The following is a 20,481-nucleotide window of genomic DNA, read 5'->3' as shown; positions in this document are numbered from 1 at the left end:
GCTGGAGACTACCTAGACGGTCTATGAGTTGTTGCTCCTCCAACCTGAGCTTAGCCTCATCATGGCAGTAGAGGAGGCCATGTATGGACATATCTGAATGGGAAGCAGAGGTGAAGTGGGTGGCTACTGGGAGAGCCTGTCTGTTGTGGCAGACAGAGTGGAGGTGCTCGACGAAGCGGTCCCCCAATCTGCATCGGGTTTCACCGATGTAGAGGAGGCCGCACCGGGAGCACCAGGTGCAATAGATGACCCCAAAAGACTCACAAGTGAAGTGTTGTCTCACCTGGAAGGACTGCTTGGGGCCCTGAATGGTTGCAAGAGAGGAGGTGTAGGGACAGGTGTAGCACTTACGCTTACAGGGATAAGTGCCGGGTGGAAGATCAGTGGGGATGGACGTGTGGATAAGGGAGTCGCGGAGGGACTGATCCCTGCGGAAAGCGGAGAGGGGTGGAGAGGGAAAGATGTGCTTAGTGGTGGGGTCCTGTTGAAGGTGGTGGAAGTTGTGGAGAGTAATGTGCTGGATCCGGAGGCTGGTGGGGTGGTAGGTAAGGACAAGGGGAACTCTGTCCCTGTTGTGGTGGCAGGAGGATGGGGTGAGGGCCGAAGTGCAGGAAATGGAGGAGATGCGGGTGAGGGCATCATTGATGACGGTAGAAGGGAAACCAGGATCCTTAAAGAAAGACGACATTTGAGATGTCCTGGAACGGGAAGCCTCATCCTTGGAGCAAATGTGGCAGAGACAAAGGAACTGGGAATAGGGAATGGCATTTTTGCATGTGGCGGGGTGGGAAGAGGTATAGTTGAGGTAGCTATGATAGTCAGTGGGCTTGTAGAAGATGTCAGTGGACAGTCTGTCTCCAGAGATGGAGACCGAGACATCGAGAAAGGGGAGAGAGGTGTCCAAGATACACCAAGTGAATTTGAGAGCTGGGTGGAAGTTTGAGGTAAAGTCGATGAAATTGATGAGCTCAGCATGGGTGCAGGAAGCAGCACCAATGTAGTCGTCAATGTGCCGAAGGAAAAGTTGGGGAGCAGTACCAGAATAGTTCTGGAGTACAGACTTCCACATAACCAACAAAGAGGCAGGTGTAGCTGGGTCCCATGTGAGTTTCCATAGCTACACCTTTAGTCTGAAGAAAGTGGGAAGAGCCAAAAGAGAAGTTATTAAGTGTGAAAACCAGTTCCGCCAACCGGAGGAGGGTAGTGGTGGTGGGAAACTGGTGAGGTCTGTTATCCAGGAAGTAGCGGAGGGCTTTGAGGCCTTCTTGATGGGGAATGGAGGTGTATAAGGATTGGACATCCATAGTAAAAATGTAGCGGTTGGGACCGGGGAATTGGAAGTTATTGAAGAGGTGGAGGGGATGGGATGTATCCCGGATGTAGGTGGGGAGAGACTGAACTATGGGTGACAAAATGGAGTCCAGGTAGGCAGATACAAGTTCTGTGGGACAAGAGCAGGCAGAAATTATGGGTCTACTGGGACAGTCAGGCTTGTGTATCTTTGGGAGGAGGTAAAACCGAGCAGTACAGGGTGTGGGAATAATGAGTTTAGTGGCTGAGGATGGAAGGTCTCCTGAGTTGATAAGGGTGGTGATGGTGCGGGAGACAATGGTTTGATGTTTTTTGGTGGGGTCCTGTCCCAGTGATAAGTAAGAGGAGGTGTCAGAGAGCTGACGTTTTGCCTCAGTAAGGTCGAGGTCCATCCGCCAGACCTCTACGGCACCACCTTTGTCAGCAGGTTTGATGGTGAGGTTAGGATTAGTGCAGAGAGAGTGGAGGGCAGTGCGTTCAGAGGGAGTGAGGTTGGAACAGGAGAGAGGAGTGGTGAAGTTGAGATGGTTGATGTCTCGGCGACAGTTGGAGATGAATAGATCAAGTGCAGGTAGAAGGCCCGGGCGGGGTGTCCAGGAGGAGGAGGAGGGTTGAAGACAGGAGAAGGGGTCATCTATAGCAGGAGGGGAATCCTTGCCAAAGAAGTAGGCTCGGAGACATAGGCGACGGAAGAAGAGTTCACTGTCATGGCGGGCATGGAACTCACTGAGGTGTGGATGGAGGGGGGCAAAAGTGAGGCCCTTGCTAAGGACAGAACATTCTGCCTCAGAGAGGGGAAGGTCAGAGGGAATGGTGAAGACACGGCAAGGGTTGGGGCTGGGCTCGGAGGAAGGTGATGAGTGGGAGGTATCAGGAGGGAGAGGGGGGTTGGGATGTTTAGTGAGAGCGGGGTTAGGGGAGGATGAGGAATCAGAGAAATGGAGGGGCGATGAGGGGTAGAGGGAAGTTTGGGAGTCGCTGGGTGGAAAGAGGGTAGTGGGGGAATAAGGTGGGCAGTGGGACCCAGCGGCAGTAGGGTGTAGTGGACGGCAAAGAAGACTATCAAAGCTTTTAAGATCTTGACTAGCTAGAAAAATGGGCTGAAAATTGCAGTTGGAATTTTATGCAGACAATTGTGAGATGTTGCACTTTGGCAGGGCAACCAGTATATGTTTTACACAGTGTACAGCAGGGCACTGAGGAGTGCAGTAGAACAAGGGAAACTGGGAATACAGAATCTTGAAAGTACCATCACAGGTAGATAATCATAAAGAAAGCTTTTGGCATGTTGCCCTTCATAAATCGTAGTATTGAGTACAGGAGCTGAGATGTAATGTTGAAGTTCCATAAGATGTTGGTGAGGCCAAATTTACACCATTGTATGCATTTCATGTCACCTACCTATAGGAAAGATATCAATAACATTGCAAGAGTACAGAGAAAATTTCTAAGGGTGTTGCCAGGACATAAACATTGATTTCTCTAATTTCTGGTAATTTCTCCCCCTTCTCTGTTTTTCCATTCCTCATTTTGATTTTCCTCTCACCCCTTCTTTTATCACCTGCCCTTCACCTTCCCTTGGCTACCTTCCTCTTTCCCTGTCTTCCATTGTCTAATATCCTTTCCTATTAGATTCCTTCTTCAGTTCTTTACCTCTTCCATATATTTTGCCTCAGCCTGTTATTTCATCCCTCCCCCCATCCACCCTGATGTGATCTTTTAAAAAGTTCCTGTTTTATTTGCAACCTTCATCTGGTCTCACTTTTCATCCACCAGCCTGTACCCACCCCCCAGCTCCTTATTCTGGTTTCTGCCCCTTCTATTCCAGTTCTGACGAAGGGTCTTGGCCTGAAATACTGACTGTTTATTCTCCTCCATTAATGCTAACTGACCTGCTGAGTTCCTCCAGCGTTTTGTCTGTGTTGTTTCAAGTGAGTTCATTTTGTGGTGGTAAACTCCGTTGCATTTCACTGATTAATGGCTGAAGGTTGGTTGCAGTTGGGAGCTGAATGTCCAAGATTACACCTGTATCAGAGGGATAGGAAGGTAGGCAGAGAGGGTGGCATGGCTCTGCTGGTAAAGAATGGCAACAAATTAGTAGAAGGATGTGACTTAGGATCGGAAGATGTTAAATCCTTTTTATTTGAGTTAAGAAACTGCAAGCGTAAAAGGACCCTGATGGCAATTATATAAAGGCCTCCCAACAGTAGTTGAAGTGTGAACCACAGGTTACAACAGGGAATAGTAAAGGCGTGTCAAAAGGGCAATGTTATGATAGTTATGGGAGATTTTAACATGCAGGTCAATTTGGGAAAATTATGTTGGTAAAGGATCTCAAAAGAGGGAATTTGTTGAATGCCTACGAGATGGCTTTTTAGAGGAGTTTGTCATTGAGCCTACTAGGGGATCAGCTATACTGGATTGGGCATTATGTCATGAACTAGAGGTGATTAGGGAGCTTAAAGTAAGAGAACCCTTAATAGTGATCACAGTATGATTGAGCTCAACTTGAAATTTGTTGGGGAGAAAGAGTCTGATGTAGCAGTGTTTCAGTGGAGTAAAGGAAATTACAGTGGTATGAGAGAGGAGTTGGTCAAAAGTAAATTGGAAGGAGATGCTGGCAGGGACAACAGCAGAGCAGCAATTGTGTAAGTTTCTGGGGAAAATGAAGAAGATGTATTGCAAAAACAAAGAAATATTCAAATGGCAAAATAGTACCACCATGGCTGACAAGGGAAGTCAAAGCTAATGTAAAAGCAAAGGAGAGGGCATACAACAAAGCAAATTTAGCGGGAAGATTGAGGAGTAGGAAGCTTTTAAAAACTTACAAAGAGCAACTAAAAGAATCATTAGAAGGGAAAAGATGAATTATGAAATCAAGCTAGCAAACAATACCAAAGTCGATGGTAAAAGCTTTTTCAATTATGTAAAAAAAATAGATGAGAGTGGATAAAGGACTGCAAGAAGATGAGGCTGGAGAATTAATAACGGGGGACAAGGAGATTCTAGATGAACTAAATGGGTATTTCACGTCAGTCTTCACTGTGGAAGACACTAGCAGTGTACCAGATGTTGTAGTGTTTGAGGGAAGAGAAGTGAGTACAGTTACTATTACAAGAAAGAAGATGCTCCAAAAGCTGAAAGTCCTAAGGGTACAAAAGTCACCTGGGCCAGATGAACTGCACCTTAGGGTTCTCACAGAGCCAGCACTAGAGATTAATTATGGAGGCATTTATAATGATCTTCCAATAATTATTGGACTCTGACATGGTGCCAGAGGACTGGAATATTGCAAATGCCTCTCCATTCTTTAAGAAAGGAGGAAGGCAGCAGAAAGGAAATTATACGAGGGGTAATTGATAAGTTTGTGGCTTAAGGTAGGAGGAGTCAATTTTAGAAAACCTAGCACAATTATTTTTCCTACATTTACACACTTAGTCCAGCGGTCGTGGAGCATACGGATCCCTTCTTTGTAGAGGTCGGCATCTTAGACCTCCGGAAGTGGTCCACAACAGAGGTGATTGATAAGTTTGTGGCCTAAGGTAGGAGATGAGTTATTAACTTCAAACTTTCTACATTTTCACTCAAACCGTTGAACTGCACGTGCATGTAATGAGAGCTGTATAACTCATCTCCCTCTACCTTAGGCCATGAATTTATCAATCACCCCTGCTGTGGACCATTTCTACAAAGAAGGGATCCGTATGTTCCACGACTACTGGACTAAGTGTGTACATGTAGGAGGGGACTATGTTGAAAAATAAATGTGCTAGGTTTTCTAAACTTAACTTCTTTTACCTTAGGCCACAAACTTATCAATCACCTCTCGTAGACCAGTTACTGATTGGGGAAAATGTTGGAGTTAATTGTTAAGGATGAGGTTATGGAGTAATTTGTGACACAGGACAAGATAGGTCAAAGTCAGCATGGTTCCCCTAAAGGAAAATCTTGCCTGACAAACCTGTTAGAATTCTTTGAGGAAATTACAAGTAGGATGGATACAGTGAATGTTATATATTTGGACTTTTAGAAGTCCTTTGACACAGTGCCTAACATGAGGCTGCTTACCAAGTTAAGAGACCTTGGCATTACAGGAAAATTACTGGCATGATTAGAGCATTGATAGGAGACAACGAGTGGGAATAAAAGGATCCTTTTCTGTTTGGCTGCCAGTGACTAATGGTGTTCGGCAGGGATCAATGTTCAGACTGCTTCCTTTTATACTGTAAATCAGTGAGTTAGCTGGTGGAATTTATGGCTTTGTTGCCAAGTTTGCAGTAGATACAAAGATCGGTGGAGGGGAGGGTAGTGTTGAGGAAACAGAAGGACTTGATATATTAGAAGAATGGACAGGAAAGTGGCAAATGAAATACAGGGTAGAAATAAATGTGCAGACTCTTTTCTAAATGGGGAGAAATCTGAGATGCAAAGAGACTTTGGAATCCTTGTGTAGAACACCCTAAAGGTTAACTTGCAGGTAGAGTCAGTGGTGAGGAAGGCAAATGTAATGTTAGTATTCATTTCAAGAGGTCTCAAATAGAAGTTCAGGGATATGATGCTGAGGCTTTATAAGACACTAGTGAGGCCTCACCTTGAGTATTGTGAACAATTTTAGGCTCCTCATATAAGAAAAGGTGTGGTGGCATTGGAGAAGGTCCAGAGGAGGTTCACAAGGGTGATTCTGAGAATGAAAGTGTTATCATATGAGAAACATTTAATGGCTCTGGGTCTGTACTCACTGGAATTCAGAAGGATGAGGGGGGATCTCATTGAAACCTTTTGAATGTTGAAAGGCCTATCAGAGTAAACGTAGAAAGGATGGTTCCCGTGGTGGAGGAGTCTTTGACAAGGGGGCACAGCCTCAGGATAGTGGGGCATCCATTCAAAATAAAGATGCAGAGAAATTTCTCCAGCCAGAGGGTGGCAAATTTATGGAATTTGTTACCACAAGCAGCTGTGGAGGCCACATCGTTGGATGTATTTAAGGCAGAGATTGATAGGTTCTTGATTGGTCAAGGTAATAGGGAGAAGGCCGGGGAGTAGTGCTGAGGAGAGGGTATAAAAGGATCGGCCGTGACTGAATGGCAGAGTGCACTCAATAGGCCAGATGTTTTAATTCTGTTCCGATGTTTTATGGTCTTAGGGGATTCAGTCCACCAAAGGAGCAGAACATATCATAGCGCATGCAATTTAGCCCACAATGTTGTGCCAACCTTTTAACCTACTCTGAGATCAATCTAGCCCTGCATTCCGTGTGTTCTGTGTGTGTGGGAGGGTGGGAGTGAGGTAGGGGACCATCTCTGACATCCCCCAATTCCTCCAATCACCTTAAAGTTATGCCCCTTCATATTAGCCGTTTCCACACTGGAAAAATGTCTCTGGCTAGCCACTCGATCTATGCCTTTTATCATTTTACACCTTTATCAAGTCGCCTCTCATCCTCCTTCACTCCAAAGCGTAAAGTCCTAGCTCACTCAACCTATTCTCAGCAATATATGGGCACACTATATGAAGGTCACTGAGTTTACTTCACAAGCTTTTGTTTTGGAAAAAAAATGCATTACCAGTGACTTAATTGTATCCCTAATGTGATCTTTAAAACGTTCTTGTTTTATTTGTAACACTTGTTGATTGAATTTCATTGTACAGAAAGATGCTGTTTGGTCTGACTTGCTTGTGCTGCTGCTTCAATAGATATCTGCGCTTTTCCCTTGGGTCTACATTTTTTTTTAAGTATTTATCCAATTCTTTTCTTTTTGAAAATTGCTATTGAACACCCTTCAATCCCTTCAGCGCATTCTACATTCCAGTTCACTGTAGATGAAAAGTATTCATTTTCCTCTTAATCACAATAAAATAATAGTTATCTTAAATATGTCATCAACCTTCTTGAAATTGAAAATAGTTTCTGGCTACTCATTGTATCAAAAGCCATTGTATCTTCAAATCTCTTGAATCTCAGACCTTCTCTGCTTCTAAGGAATGAATCCTTGCTATTTTTGTCACTTTGTCTATTGATGACATTCTGGGATATCTAATGTTAAAGTAAATTTATTATCAAAGTTTGTATTTGTCACCTTGTAGGAAAATAAAGAAATACAGTAGAATTTGTGAAACACCATTAACAGATGAACATTGGCACACAGCCAATATTCAATGTGCATCCATGTGCCCATCTAGTAGTTTCTTAAATGCCCATAATGTATTTGTCTCTACCACACCCCCAGCAGTATTTTTCAGGCACCCACCATTCTCTGTGTAAAATGTTTACCTCTGACACCCCCCACCTTATACTTTCCTCCAAACGCCTTAAAATTATGCCCCTTTTTTTGATTAGCTACTTCACTGATGTAGCTTCTGGTTTCAGTACATCACTTACGTTGAGTCGCAGTTAATGTCTGCTTATAATCCAGGTGGAAGTGTTGTTATCTTTGTAAGTGTGTTGTGGAACGTGCTGAGTAAATGAAACCTTGCTATTTTGGTCACTGTGCATAAGTTAAGTCCCTCATTTGCACAACCATTCTGGAAAATCTAAAGCTCAAAGTAAAGTTCGTACAGTACCATGGAAAAGAATTCAACCCCCAACCCTTTGTTCACATAAATGCCTATTACAACTTGGGGTTGAGATCAATTTAACTAATTTTTTTTATTTGTGACTCATATGCCCCATAAAACAGGGAAAATTGTGAAGTATGAAAAAGTAAAAATTCAAAAGCTGAAATCTCAGTAGTTCAAAAGTATTCATTCTCCCCTTTGCTTCGTACTGAGGTGAACTACCTCTCACAGCTGTTATAACCAGTAGTTACATGGATGAGTCTCTTGAGTTTTGCACAACGTGATGGAGCAAGATTTCCCCATTCCACCTTGCAAAATTGTTCAAGCTGTGCCTGGTTAGTTGAGGTGGTGGGGGGGCGGGGGGAGCAGACAGCAATCTGTAGTCTTACCAGAGATGTTCGATCAAGTTGAGGTCAGGCCCTGACTGGGCCACTCAAGGACATCAAGTTTCTTCATTTGAAGCCACACTGGCAATATGCTTTGGGTCTTTGTCCTGCTGGAAGATAAACTTCCTCCACAAGAAGGTCATCAACCCTAGATTGCAGGAGACAGATAACGGGATGACTGTCAGGAGAAGGAAGGGAAATCCACAGCCAGTGCAGAGTACACTTGTAGCTGTCTCCCCTCGATAATAAGTATACAACTTTAGATAGTGTTGAGGGGCATGACTGACGAGGGGTGAGCCACAGTGACCAGTCTCTGGCACTGAGTCTGGTGCTGTGGCTCAGAAGAGCAGAGAGGTGAAGAAGACTGCAGTGTTGATAGAGAATTCCATTGTCAGAGGAACAGACGAGATTCTGTGGGCACGATGGAGACACCCAGATGGTATGTTGCCTCCCTGCTGCCAGGGTCAGGAATGTCCCTGAGAGGGTGAGCAGTCAGAAATCTTGGTGCACATTGGCAGAGCTTGATAGGTCCTTGATTGAACATGGCATCAAAGGTTACAGGGAGTGAGGCTGAGGAGGGGAAAATAAGATCAGCCATGATTGAATGGTGGAGCAGACTTGATGGGCCAAATGGCTGACTACGGCTCCCATGCCTTATGGTTTTAAGCTTTTGGCAGAGGCTAACAGGCTTCTTTTATCCAGGATTTCTCTGTATTTAGCAGCATTCATCTTCCTATCAGTCCTGATCAGATCTCCGCTCCCTGCTGCTGAATAGCATCACCACAGAATGATTACAGGCAACAGGATGAGTTGCAGTATAAAAGATAGACAGAATCAAACAGGACTGAAAGTGTTATATTTGAATGTGTGCAGTTTATGCAATAAGGTAGTTCAATTTATAGCACAGTTATAGATTGGCATGTACGATGTTGTAGGCATCACTGAATCGTGGCTGAAAGATTATGGCTTGGAGCTTAATGTCCAAAGACACACATTGTATCAAAAGGACAGGCCGGTAGGCAGAGGGGACTGTGTGGTCCATTGGTAAAAAAAAAATGAAATCATATCATTAGAAAGAGGTGACCTAGGGTCAGAAGCTGTTGAATTGTTGTGGCTAGAGCTGAGGAACTACAAAGGTAAAAGGACCATGATGTGAGTTGTATACAAACCACCAAACAGAAATGAGGATGTGTGCTACAAATTACAACGGGAGGTAGAAAATGCATGCCAAAAGGATAATGTTATACAATAGTCATGGGGAATTTCATTATGCAAATAGATTGGGAATTCAGGTTGGTGCTGGATCCCAAGAGAGACAATTTCTAGAGTGCCTACTAGATGACTTTTTAGAGCAGCTGGTGGTTGAGCCCACTGGGGGACCAGCTATTCTGGATTGGGTGTTGTGCAATGAGCAGGAGAGCTTAAGGTAAAAGAACCCGTAGGGGAAAGTGATCATAATATGATCAAATTCACCCTGAATTAAGAATGAGAAGCTTTAAGTCAGATGTATCAGTATTACAACAGAGTAAAGGAAATTACGGAGACATGAGAGAGAAGGGAGCCAGAATTAATTGGAAAAGAACACTGGTGGGGTTGCCAGCAGAGCAGCAATGGCTGAAATTTCTGGAAGCAATTTAGAAGGCACAGGGCATGTACATCCCAAAAAGGAAGAAGTATTCTAAAGGCATGGCAATACAACCATGGCTAACAAGAGGAGTCAAAGCCAACATAAAAACCAAAGAGAGGGTATATAATAGAGCAAAAAATTGTGGGAAGTTAGAGGATTGGGAAGCTTTTAAAAACCAACAGAAGGCAACTACAAAAGTTATTAAAAAGGAAAAGATGGAATATGAAAGTAAGCTAGCCAATCAAAAGAGGATACCAAAAGTTTCTTCAGGTACATAGAGTGTAAAAGAGAAGTGAGTGTGGATATCGCACCACTGGAAAAGTGCTGGATAGTTATTAATGGGGGACTAGGAAATGCCGGATGAGCTGAATAAGTATTTTGTGCCTGTCTTCACTATGGAAGACACTAGCAGTATGATGGAAGTTCCAGCATATCAGGGGTCAAAAATGGGTGAAGTTGCCATTACTAGGGAGCACTAGATGATGTACAACCCAGTTCCGAAAGAGGTGGCTGAAGAGATTAGTGATGATCTTTCAAGAATCACTCGATTCTGAAATGGTTCTGGTAGACTGGGAAATTACAAATGTCACTCCACTCTTCAAGAAGGGAGGGAGGCAGAAGAAAGGAAATTATAGGCCAGTTCACTTGACCTCAGTGGTTGGGAAGGTGTTGGAATTGATTGTTAAGGACATGGTTTCAGGGTACTTGGAGGCATATTAAATAGGTTGCAGTCAGCATTGGTTTCTCGAGGGAAAATCTTGCCTGACAAATTGTTGGAATTCTTTGAAGAAATAGCAAGCAGGATAGACAAAGGAGAATTGATTGATGTTGTGTACCTTGATTTTTCAGAAGGCCTTTAACAAGATGCCATGCAGGAGGCTCCTTAACAAGTTAAAAGCCCATCGTATTACAGGAAAGATGCTAGCATAGATAAGGCTGTGGCTGGTTGGTAGAAGGCAAAGAGTGGGATTAAAGAGAGCCTTTTCTGGCTGGCTGCCTGTGACTAGCGGTGTTCCACAAGGATCTGTGTTGGGACTGCTTTTTACATTATATGTCAGTGACTTAAATAATGGAATTGATGGCTTAGTTGCAAAGTTTGCAGATGAAATGAAGACAGGTGAAGGGGCAGGTAGTTTTCAGGAAGTAGAAGGGCTACAGAAGGACTTAGACTGATTAGGAGAATGGACAAAGAAGTGGCAGATAGAATACAATGATGTTAAGTGTATAGTCACACACTTTGGTAGAAGAAATAAAAGGGTAGACTATTTTCTAAATGGAGAGAAAATTCAAAAATCTGAGGCACAATGGGACTTGGGAGTCCTTGTGCAAGATTCCTTAAAGGTTGTGTCTGTGGTAAGGAAGGCAAATGTGATGTTAGCATTCATTTGAAGAAGACTAGAATATATATGCAAGGATGTAATGTTGAGACTTTATAAAGCACTGGTGAGGCCTCACTTGGGATATTGTGAGCAGTTTTGAGCTGCTGTCTTAGAAAGGATGTGCTGAAACTGGAGCGGATTCAAAGAAGGCTTATGAAAATGATTGCAGGATTGAACGGCTTGCCATTTGAAGCGTTTTTGATGGCTCTGGGCCTGGATTCACTAGAATTCAGAAGAATGAGGGGTGACCTAACTGAAACCTATTGAATGGTGAAAAGTCTTGATAGAGTAGATGCGGAGAGGATGCTTCCTTTGGTGGGAGAATCTAGGATAATAGGACACAGAAAAGAGCAGCGTCCTTTTGGAACAGACATGAGAAGTTTCTTTAACCAGGGTGGTGAATCAGTGTAATTCGTTGCCACGGATAGCTGTTCAGGCCATGTCTTGACGTATATTTAAGGCAGAGGTTGGTTGATTCTTGATTGGTTAAGGCATGAAGCGATACAGGGAGAAGGTAGGGGACTGCGGCTGAGAGGAAAATTGGATCAACCATGATGAAATGGCGAAGCAGACTCAATGGGCCAAATGGCTAATTCCGCTCCTATATCTTATGGTCTTATAGATCTTAACTTGTTCATCTTGGCCACCTGCTCCCTCAGAAAGAATCTTACCTGCTTGTCAGCCCCCACCTACAGGAATGCTGGTTGTGATAGGAATACACATTTGTGTATTCTCAGGCAAAATTTGTATAAAAGAAATGAATTAGATTAGATTCAACTTTATTGTCATTGTGCCGAGTACAAATACAAAGCCAATGAAATGCAGTTAGCACCTGACCAGAAATGCAAAGAATAGTGTTATTTACAAAATAATTGCGAATAAAAAGTAAGTGCTGCAGCACACAAATATAGAAGTACTGAGACAGTACGATATGGGTGCAATACTGCTTAATGCTCTGATGTGAGGTTTAGCAGGGTCACAGCCTCAGGGAAGAAGCTCTTTCTGTGCCTGCTGGTGTGGGAATGGAGGCTCCTGTAGTGCCTACCGGATGGGAGGAGAGTAAAAAGTCAATAGTTAGGGTGAGATGCATCCTTGATAAACACACACATATACCATTATGTGTAGCCTCTGGACCTGTGAAGCTCAGACTGGGCGACTGTTTCACAGAGCACTTGTATTCAATCTGGAATGACCATCCTGAACTCCTATTTCACTCCCCTTACCTGTTCCCACGCCACCCTGTCCACTTTCAGCCTTCTGCCAGAATGAAGTCAATGCTAACTGGAGGAACAACACCTCATATTCTGGCTGGGTAGTCTCAGCCAAATGGCATAGACAATGAGTTTTCCAATTTTACATGAATGGACAAAGTGAATAGTTATTCCACCCTACCTCTCACTACACCCCTCCCCTTCAATATTTCTCGTGATCACACTTCTGTCCCATTTCCCTCAACGCCCCTATCCCTTTCACCTGTCTTTAGCCCTCTCCCCTTCCTGGTGTCAGTCACGTGCTTCATACATCCCTGGTTCCCCCATGTGTCCTCCCCACCGTTTCAGTTATCTTGTCTGGTTCCAGTTGCTCTACACCTCTTCCTTAATAGCTCCTGCTCTCACCTCCTTTATCAGATTCCAGCACTGATAGCCCTTAGCACTCCTGCTTAACTCCCTTCATTAGCTGTCTCCCATCTTTTCTTTCCCCTCCCTCCCACCTAACTCCATCTACCTCTTTGACTCCACCTGCCACTGTCTCCCAACTCTACCCCTGTGTTTCTGCCCTATCTGGCACGACTTGCCTTTCATCTTACACCCTTCCTCAGTCTACCAATCACTTTGACTCCAGCATTACCACTCCCCCTCTTTATTACTGGTCATTTCCTCCCTCCACTCTCAATCCTGGCACAGAGTTTCAACCTGAAATGTCACCAATTCCTGTCCTGCCTGGATGAGTTGAACTTCTCCAGCAAATTGTTCCTCCAGATCATAGCACCTGTAGTCACTCAGTACAATTCTTGGTTATCCATTGTAGTATTTTAAATTAACTGAATTAGATCAATTAAAAGTCAAAGAGGTCTACAATGGTCCCCTGTTGACAGATGCTGGCAATTTTGTGCATCACACAAAATCCTAGAGGAACACAGCAGGACAGGGCAGCATCTATGGAGGGGATTAAACAGTTAGTGTTTCAGACCACATTGCTTCATCAGGAAATTATTAGCACAAGTAAATGGATACATCTCAAAGTCAAAATAATTTTGTTATCAAAGTACATGTGTGTCACCATATACAACCCTGAAATTCATTTTCTTTGGAGCATAATCAATAAATCCATAATAGAATAACAACTGTAACAAAATCATTGAAAGACCACTTCAACTTGGGCACTCAACCAAAGTGCAAAAGACAACAATCTGTGCAAATACAAAAATAAAAATAATAAATAAGCAATAAATGTTGAGAACAATAGATGAAGAGTCTTGAAAGTGAATCCATCAGTTGTGGGAACATATCTGTGATGGGCGAGTGAAGTTGACTTCTTTGGCTCTGGAGCCTGATGGTTGAGGTGGTAATACTGTTCGTGAACCTGGTGGCGTGAGTCCAGAGGTTCATGTACTTTTTTCTCATGGCAGCAGCAAGAAGAGAGTATGACCTAGTGGTGAGGGTCTTTCATACGACAAGGCTTCGTGTAGACATGCTGAATGCTGGAGAGGGCTTTACCCAGAATGAACTGGGCCGTATAGGCTAATTTTTGTAGACGATGAATTGATCTCCAAAAGTCATAAAGTTAAAGATAGAACATTCTTTTCAGCATTTTAAGCAAGATTAGTGTATTATTTTTGTTTTGTAGAATTTTAGAGTGAAAAAAGGAAGGGAGCACCATGCAAAAGTTTGGGCACCCCAAGAGATTTGAGCTCTCAGATAACTTTTACCAAGGTCTCAGACCTTAATTAGCTTGTTAGGGCTATGGCTTGTTCACAGTCATCGTTAGGAAAGGCCAGGTGATGCAAATTTCAAAGCTTTATAAATACCCTGACTCTTCAAACCTTGTCCCAACAATCAGCAGCCATGGGCTCCTCTCAGCAGCTGCCGAGCACTCTGAAAAATAAAATAAATGATGCCCACAGAGCAGGAGAAGGCTATAAGATAGCAAAGCGTTTTCAGGTAGCCGTTTCCTCAGTTCGTAATGTAATTAAGAAATGGCAGTTAACAGGAATGGTGGAGGTCAAGTTGAGGTCTCGAAGATCAAGAAAACTTTCCGAGAGAACTGCTCGTAGGATTGCAAGAAAGGCAAATCAAAACCCCCGTTTGACTGCAAAAGACCTTCAGGAAGATTTAGCAGACCCTGGAGTGGTGGTGCACTGTTCTACTGTGCAGCTACACCTGCACAAATATAACCTTCATGGAAGAGTCATCAGAAGAAAACTTTTCCTGCGTCCTCACCACAAAATTCAGCGTCAGAAGTTTGCAAAGGAACATCTAAACAAACCTGATGCATTTGGGAAACAAGTCCTGTGGACTGATAAAGTTAAAATAGAACTTTTTGGCCACAATGAGCAAAGGTATGTTTGAAGAAAAAAGGGTGCAGAATTTCATGAAAAGAACATCTCTCCAACTGTTAAGCATGGGGGTGGATCGATCATGCTTTGAGCTTGTGTTGCAGCCAGTGACACGGAACATCTCTCTGGTAGAGGGAAGAATGAATTCAATTAAATACCAGCAAATTCTGGAAGCAAACATCACACTGTCTGTGAAGAAGCCGAAGGTGAAAACAGGATGGCTTCTACAACAGGATAATGATCCTAAACACACCTCAAAATCCACGATGGACTACCTCAAGAGGCGCAAGCTGAAGGTTTTGCCATGGCTCTCACAGTCCCCCGACCTAAACATCATCGAGAGTCTGTGGATAGACATCAAAAGAGCAGTGCATGCAAGATGGCCCAAGAATCTCACAGAACTATAAGCCTTTTGCAAGGAAGAAAGGGTGAAAATCCCCCAAACAAGAATTGAAAGACTCTTAGCTGGCTACAGGAAGTGTTTATAAGCTGTGATATTTGCCAAAGGGGATGTTACTGCCATGCAGGGTGCCCAAACTTTTGCTTCGGACCTTTTTCCTTTTTTGTTATTTTGAAACTGTAAAAGATGGAAATAAAAAAGTAATCTTAAAATAATAAATAAATGTGTCATCTTTAACTTTATGCCTTTTGAAAATCAGGTCATCTTTTACTCGCTTAGCTATTCACAGTAACAGAAATTTTGACCAGAGATGCCCAAACTTTTGCATGCCACTGTATACTGTCCACCGCACGTGTAGAAGTTCATCAAAATTTTAAGATGAATCTTCGCAAAACTCCTAAAGAAGTAGAGGTGCTCCTGTGCTTTCTTCATAACTGTCCTGGGCCCGGGACAGGTCCTCAGAAATGCTCACACTGAGGAATTTGAAGTTGCTGATCTTCTCCACCTCTGATCCTCTGAGGACTGGCTCATGGACCTTTGGTCCATGGTAACAGAAGGAACATACAAACTCCACACAGGCAACATCGGAGCTTGGACATGGATCAAGTCCAGTTGCTGGGGCTGTCAGACAGCTGCACTACTTGCTGAATAACTAGGCTGCCGTGACTTTCTCTATTTTTGCTTTTCCTTGTGTGATGCTATGATTAAGTAAACTTTGAAGTTAAAAATTTTTAGTTGAATAGTTCATCGTGTTTCAAACTGCCAAACTTGTCCAGAACTAGTTTGAAGACATCTTTTTCAGCAATTATCTGAACAATTATCTTGATGATTTTTGTGGACCTTTCTATTGAATCTTTGTTTTCATTCATTCTTGAGCTTTAACCTCAGTTTTGACCAGAACATAGAACATGGAACAGTATAGCATAGGAATGTGTCATTCATGTCAGTTGATTTTTTTTTTTTGACACCACTCCAGAATTGACTAGATTTGTTTCAATTTCAAGATTGTTTAAAATCATTTCCAGTACACAAGTGTAAAAGAGAATGAATTAATTGTTACTCGGGATGTGATGCCGCACAAAAAAAAGCAGTAAGATAAAGAACACAATAATAAAAAAAACACAATAGATATAAGTACAAAAGGTAACTTGTATACATTGATTTTATGTTCATAAAATGATGCAAAGCTCAGCAGTTTCTATACATAAGGTGATCGGCAGGAAATAATAAAGTAGTGTTGTTGGGGGTTGGGGGGGTGATTTAGTTGGTGAAGATGTTGATGCCTTACTGCTGGATGAAAGTATCTGTTTTTGAGTGTGGTGGTCCTGGCGTGGATGTTACTTAGCCTCTTCCCTGTTGGGAGTGATGACAGTCCATGAACAACCAAAGATAACCAAATAAGCATACAGAGTGGAAAATTCTTCAATTATAATTCAGTTATATACCTTACTATTATGAATACTGCCTTTTCAGTTTACAATTTTATATCTGTTTTAAATACAAGATTTGCAATTATTGACCATTATGCATAACCCTTTCTACAACAAGGTATCTGCGATTCTTCCCAGGAGGGCAGGTGATAATGCTGACCACACCAGAAGATCCCCAGTCCATTGTACCCCGCTTATGCTGTAGGACTCCAAGGTAATGATTGCAAGGTGTTGTCCACAATGCCATATGCTTTAAAGAAATTTTAGTACTTGCAGTGTGTTGTTCAGTAAAAACAACAATCTTATTGCAGTGTTAATTTGATGATGAGTTGCTCAATTTTCTTTTGCATTACACGTTTTGCAGGTAGTTTCCACTTTAAAGGATTGAAGAGGTTCAACATGTCACTAAGCACCCTTAATAAACTTTTATAGATGTAGTGTTGAAGGTGTCCTGAGTGGTTGCGCAACAGTCTGATACAGCAACTAAAATGCACAGCAATATAAGAAGCTACAGAGAGTACTAGATTCAGTCCAGTACATCAGGGGTATATCCTTGACTATTATCAGTAGTATCTACAGGAGGTGCTGCTACAAGAAGGCAGCATCTGTCATTGAAGAACCTCACCATCTGGGCCATGCTACCTTCCCACTGCTACCATTGGGCAGGAGCCTGCGGTCCCACACAGTCAGGTTCAAGCACAGCTACTTCCCTTCAACCATTTGGTTCTTGAACCAACCATCACAATCCTAATCATTACCTCAGTAGAAGAGCGCTGTGACCACTTTGTATTTCAGTGGACTTTGCTTTTTGTCCTAATTGTGTTCTTTCTTGTAGAAATTGTGTACAATTATGTTTAATTTGTGTTTCTTGTGAATGTTACGTATCTGAAGGTTTGTGTCTGTGATGCTGCAAGTAAGTTTTTCATTGCACCTGGGCATATGGCAATAAACTTGACTTTGACTTTTAACAAGCAACTCAAGCAAGATAAGAAGGTGATTGAGAGGAGACTTGGGAGTTTCTAAACTCTGGCGACAAAGGTGGGGTGTGCAAAGAGGGATGTTCAAGATGATAAATGAAAATACTCTGCTGATGCTGGAAATCCAGAGTAACACACACAAAATGTTGGAGAACTCAGCAGGTCAGGCAGCATCTATGAAGAGGAATAATTAGCCAGCGTTTCAGACTGAGACCCTTCATCAGGACTGATCGAGATGAGATGGAGTCGCAGAATCATACAGCAAGGAACAGACACTTCAGCACAACTGATCCAAAATTTCCAAGCTAATCTTGTCAATGTATCTGTCCAGGTACATTTTACTGTTGTTAATATTCTGTCTGAACCACTCCCTCAAGCAGCTCATTCCATATATTGACTACTCAGGGTGTAGAAGTTTGTCTTTCCCCTCTCACCCTAAGACTATGCCTTGTTGTTTTTGATTCCCCAACCCTGGGGAGAAGACTGCAAATTCACCCTTTCTATGCACCCCATATACTTCTACAGGATCTCCTATACTCCATTGAGGAAAGTCCCAACCTGCTCAACATCTCTCCATAACTCAGCCCTTTGAGTCTCAACAACGTACTTGTAAATATCTTCACCAATCTTTCCAGCTTAATGGTATATTTCCATGAAAATAGATACCAAGGCAACAAAACTCAACACAGCCCTTCAAATGCAGTCTTGTATAACTGCAACATCACATCCCAATTTCTGTACTCAATGCCCTGACTGATGAAGGAAGAAATCAATTAAAAAAAGATTGAAAGTGAAGGAAGAAGGAGGTAGTAATTGGAGGCAAAGATAGGCAATCAAAGACATGACAACAGAAAGGAAATTTGTTCATAAACATGTTTCAGGGAGACACGAGAGACTGTAGATTCTGGAATCTGGAGCAGCAATCTAACTGAGGAACTCGGTGGGTGGAACAGCATCTGGCAAAGGAGAGTCAGTGGATGTTGTATACATGGATTTTCAGGAAGGGGTTGACAAGATGCCACATATGAGGCTGCTTAACAAGATTAGAGCTCCTGGTATTACAGGAAGATACTAAAAGGGGGCCTTTTCTGGTTGGCTGCCAGTAACTAGCCGTGATCCACAGGGGTTGATGTTGGGACTGCTTCTTTTCAGCGATGTCGATGATAGAACTGATAACTTTATGGCCAAGTTTGCAGACAATATGAAGGTAAGTGGGGAGGCAGGTAGTGTTAAAGAAGCAGGAAGTCTGCAGAAGGACTTAGATTGTGAGAATAGGCAAAGTGGCAGATGGATTACAGTGTCAGGACATGTATGGTCATGCACTTTGGTAGAAGGAATAAAGATGTAGACTATTTTCTAAACAGGGAGAAATTTCAGAAATCAAAGGTACAAGAAGGATTCCCTAAAGGTTAACTTGCAGATTGAGTCAGTGGTAAGGAAGCCAAATGCAATGTTGGCATTCTTTTCATGAGGACTTGAATATAAGGGTATAAATGCTGAAACTTTATAAGACATTGATCAAAAATGAGATAATCTGCAGATGCTGGAAATCTGAGCAACACACACAAAATGCTGGGGGAACTCAGCAATTTTGGATCCCATATAAAAAAAAAATGTGCTGGCATCAGAGAGGGTCCAGAGGAGGTTCACAAGAATGAAAAGGTTAATTTATGAAGAGCATTTGATATCTCTGGGCTTGTACTTGCTGGAATTTAGAAGAATGGGGGGGGGGGGGGGATCTCGTTGAAACCTATTGAGAGGTCTGGACAGTGCAGACATGGAGAGGATATTTTCTTTAGTGGGGAAGTCTAGGGCCAGAGAGCACAGGCTCAGATTAGAGGGATGTCCATTTAGAACAGAGATATTGAGGAATTTGGTTGCTCAGTTCTTAACTAGTCAGGGTATCAAAGGTTAGAGGGAGAAAAAAGAATTGGATTGAAAAGGATAATAAATCAGCCACGATAGAATGGTAAAGCATGCTCAATGAGCTGAACGGTCTTATTGTACTCCTATGTCTTATGGTCTTTTGGAAGGAGTTATTGATTTATGGGTCAAAACCCTTTATCAGAGAATGGTTTTGGGAATGGTGATTGCATCCACAAGGCTCTCACCAGTAAAATCAGAGCATAAAGTTCAGTTTTTTTATGAAGTTAAAAGATTACCTTAATTTGTCACATTTATATTGAAACATCAGTGAAATGCGTGGTTCGCATCAGCAGCCAACACAGTCGAAGAATGTGCTAGGGCAGCCTGCAAGTGTCGTCATGCTTCCAGCACCAACATAGCGTGCCCACAACTTACTATTACTAGCCTGTTCGTCTTTGGAATGTGGGAGGAAATTGGAGCACCTGGAAGAAACCTATAAGGTCATGGGGAGAATGTACAAACCCTTTGCAGACAGAAGCAGAATTGAACTTCAACTGCTGGCACTATAATAGTGACGATTAGCCAGGAGTGCCATCATTTTAGACATCAGAATCAGAATTTGGAAGAAGCATAGGAAAGTGACACTGAGGTAGAAGATCAACCATGAAATTGGTTATTTGGTTTATTATTGTCATAGGTTCGAGGAACACTGAACAAGTTGTTGTGGAGATCCTCCATGTAGATAAATTCATCACATCAGTCCATCGAGTTAGTATGAAGGAAAAACTGTAACAATGTTACAGTGAAAAGTTTTGTTTTCCATGCATTCCATGGACACAGATTCTTCCATCACTTCAATGCATCGAGATAGTAAAAGGGAAAACAGTAACAGAATGCAGAATAAATTATGACAGTTACAGAGAAAGTGTATTGCAGGCAGATGGCAGTGCACTTGGTCACAGCAGCTTCCCCGGATCTAACAAATGGTGCAAAT

The 20,481-nt window shown here is 42.6% G+C and overlaps 1 protein-coding gene across 4 annotated transcripts in view; it reads left to right on the top strand.

The window, feature by feature from the left end:
* The window catches only part of fbxo9 (F-box protein 9), a 121,610-nt gene that overhangs the window by 85,543 nt on the left and 15,586 nt on the right, over window positions 1-20,481 (top strand). For all 4 annotated transcript variants that reach the window (XM_072251117.1, XM_072251116.1, XM_072251115.1 and 1 more), the window contains exon 10: window positions 16,763-16,858. In XM_072251117.1, the coding sequence (XP_072107218.1) occupies window positions 16,763-16,858 (96 nt within the window). The remainder of the gene's footprint in view (window positions 1-16,762; window positions 16,859-20,481) is intronic.

The sequence above is a fragment of the Mobula birostris genome, chromosome 2 (assembly GCF_030028105.1).
Source record: "Mobula birostris isolate sMobBir1 chromosome 2, sMobBir1.hap1, whole genome shotgun sequence".
Taxonomy (NCBI): Eukaryota; Metazoa; Chordata; class Chondrichthyes; order Myliobatiformes; family Myliobatidae; genus Mobula; species Mobula birostris.
The sequence above is the reverse complement of the archived record's forward strand: the minus strand, read 5'-3'. Positions and strand labels throughout refer to the sequence as shown.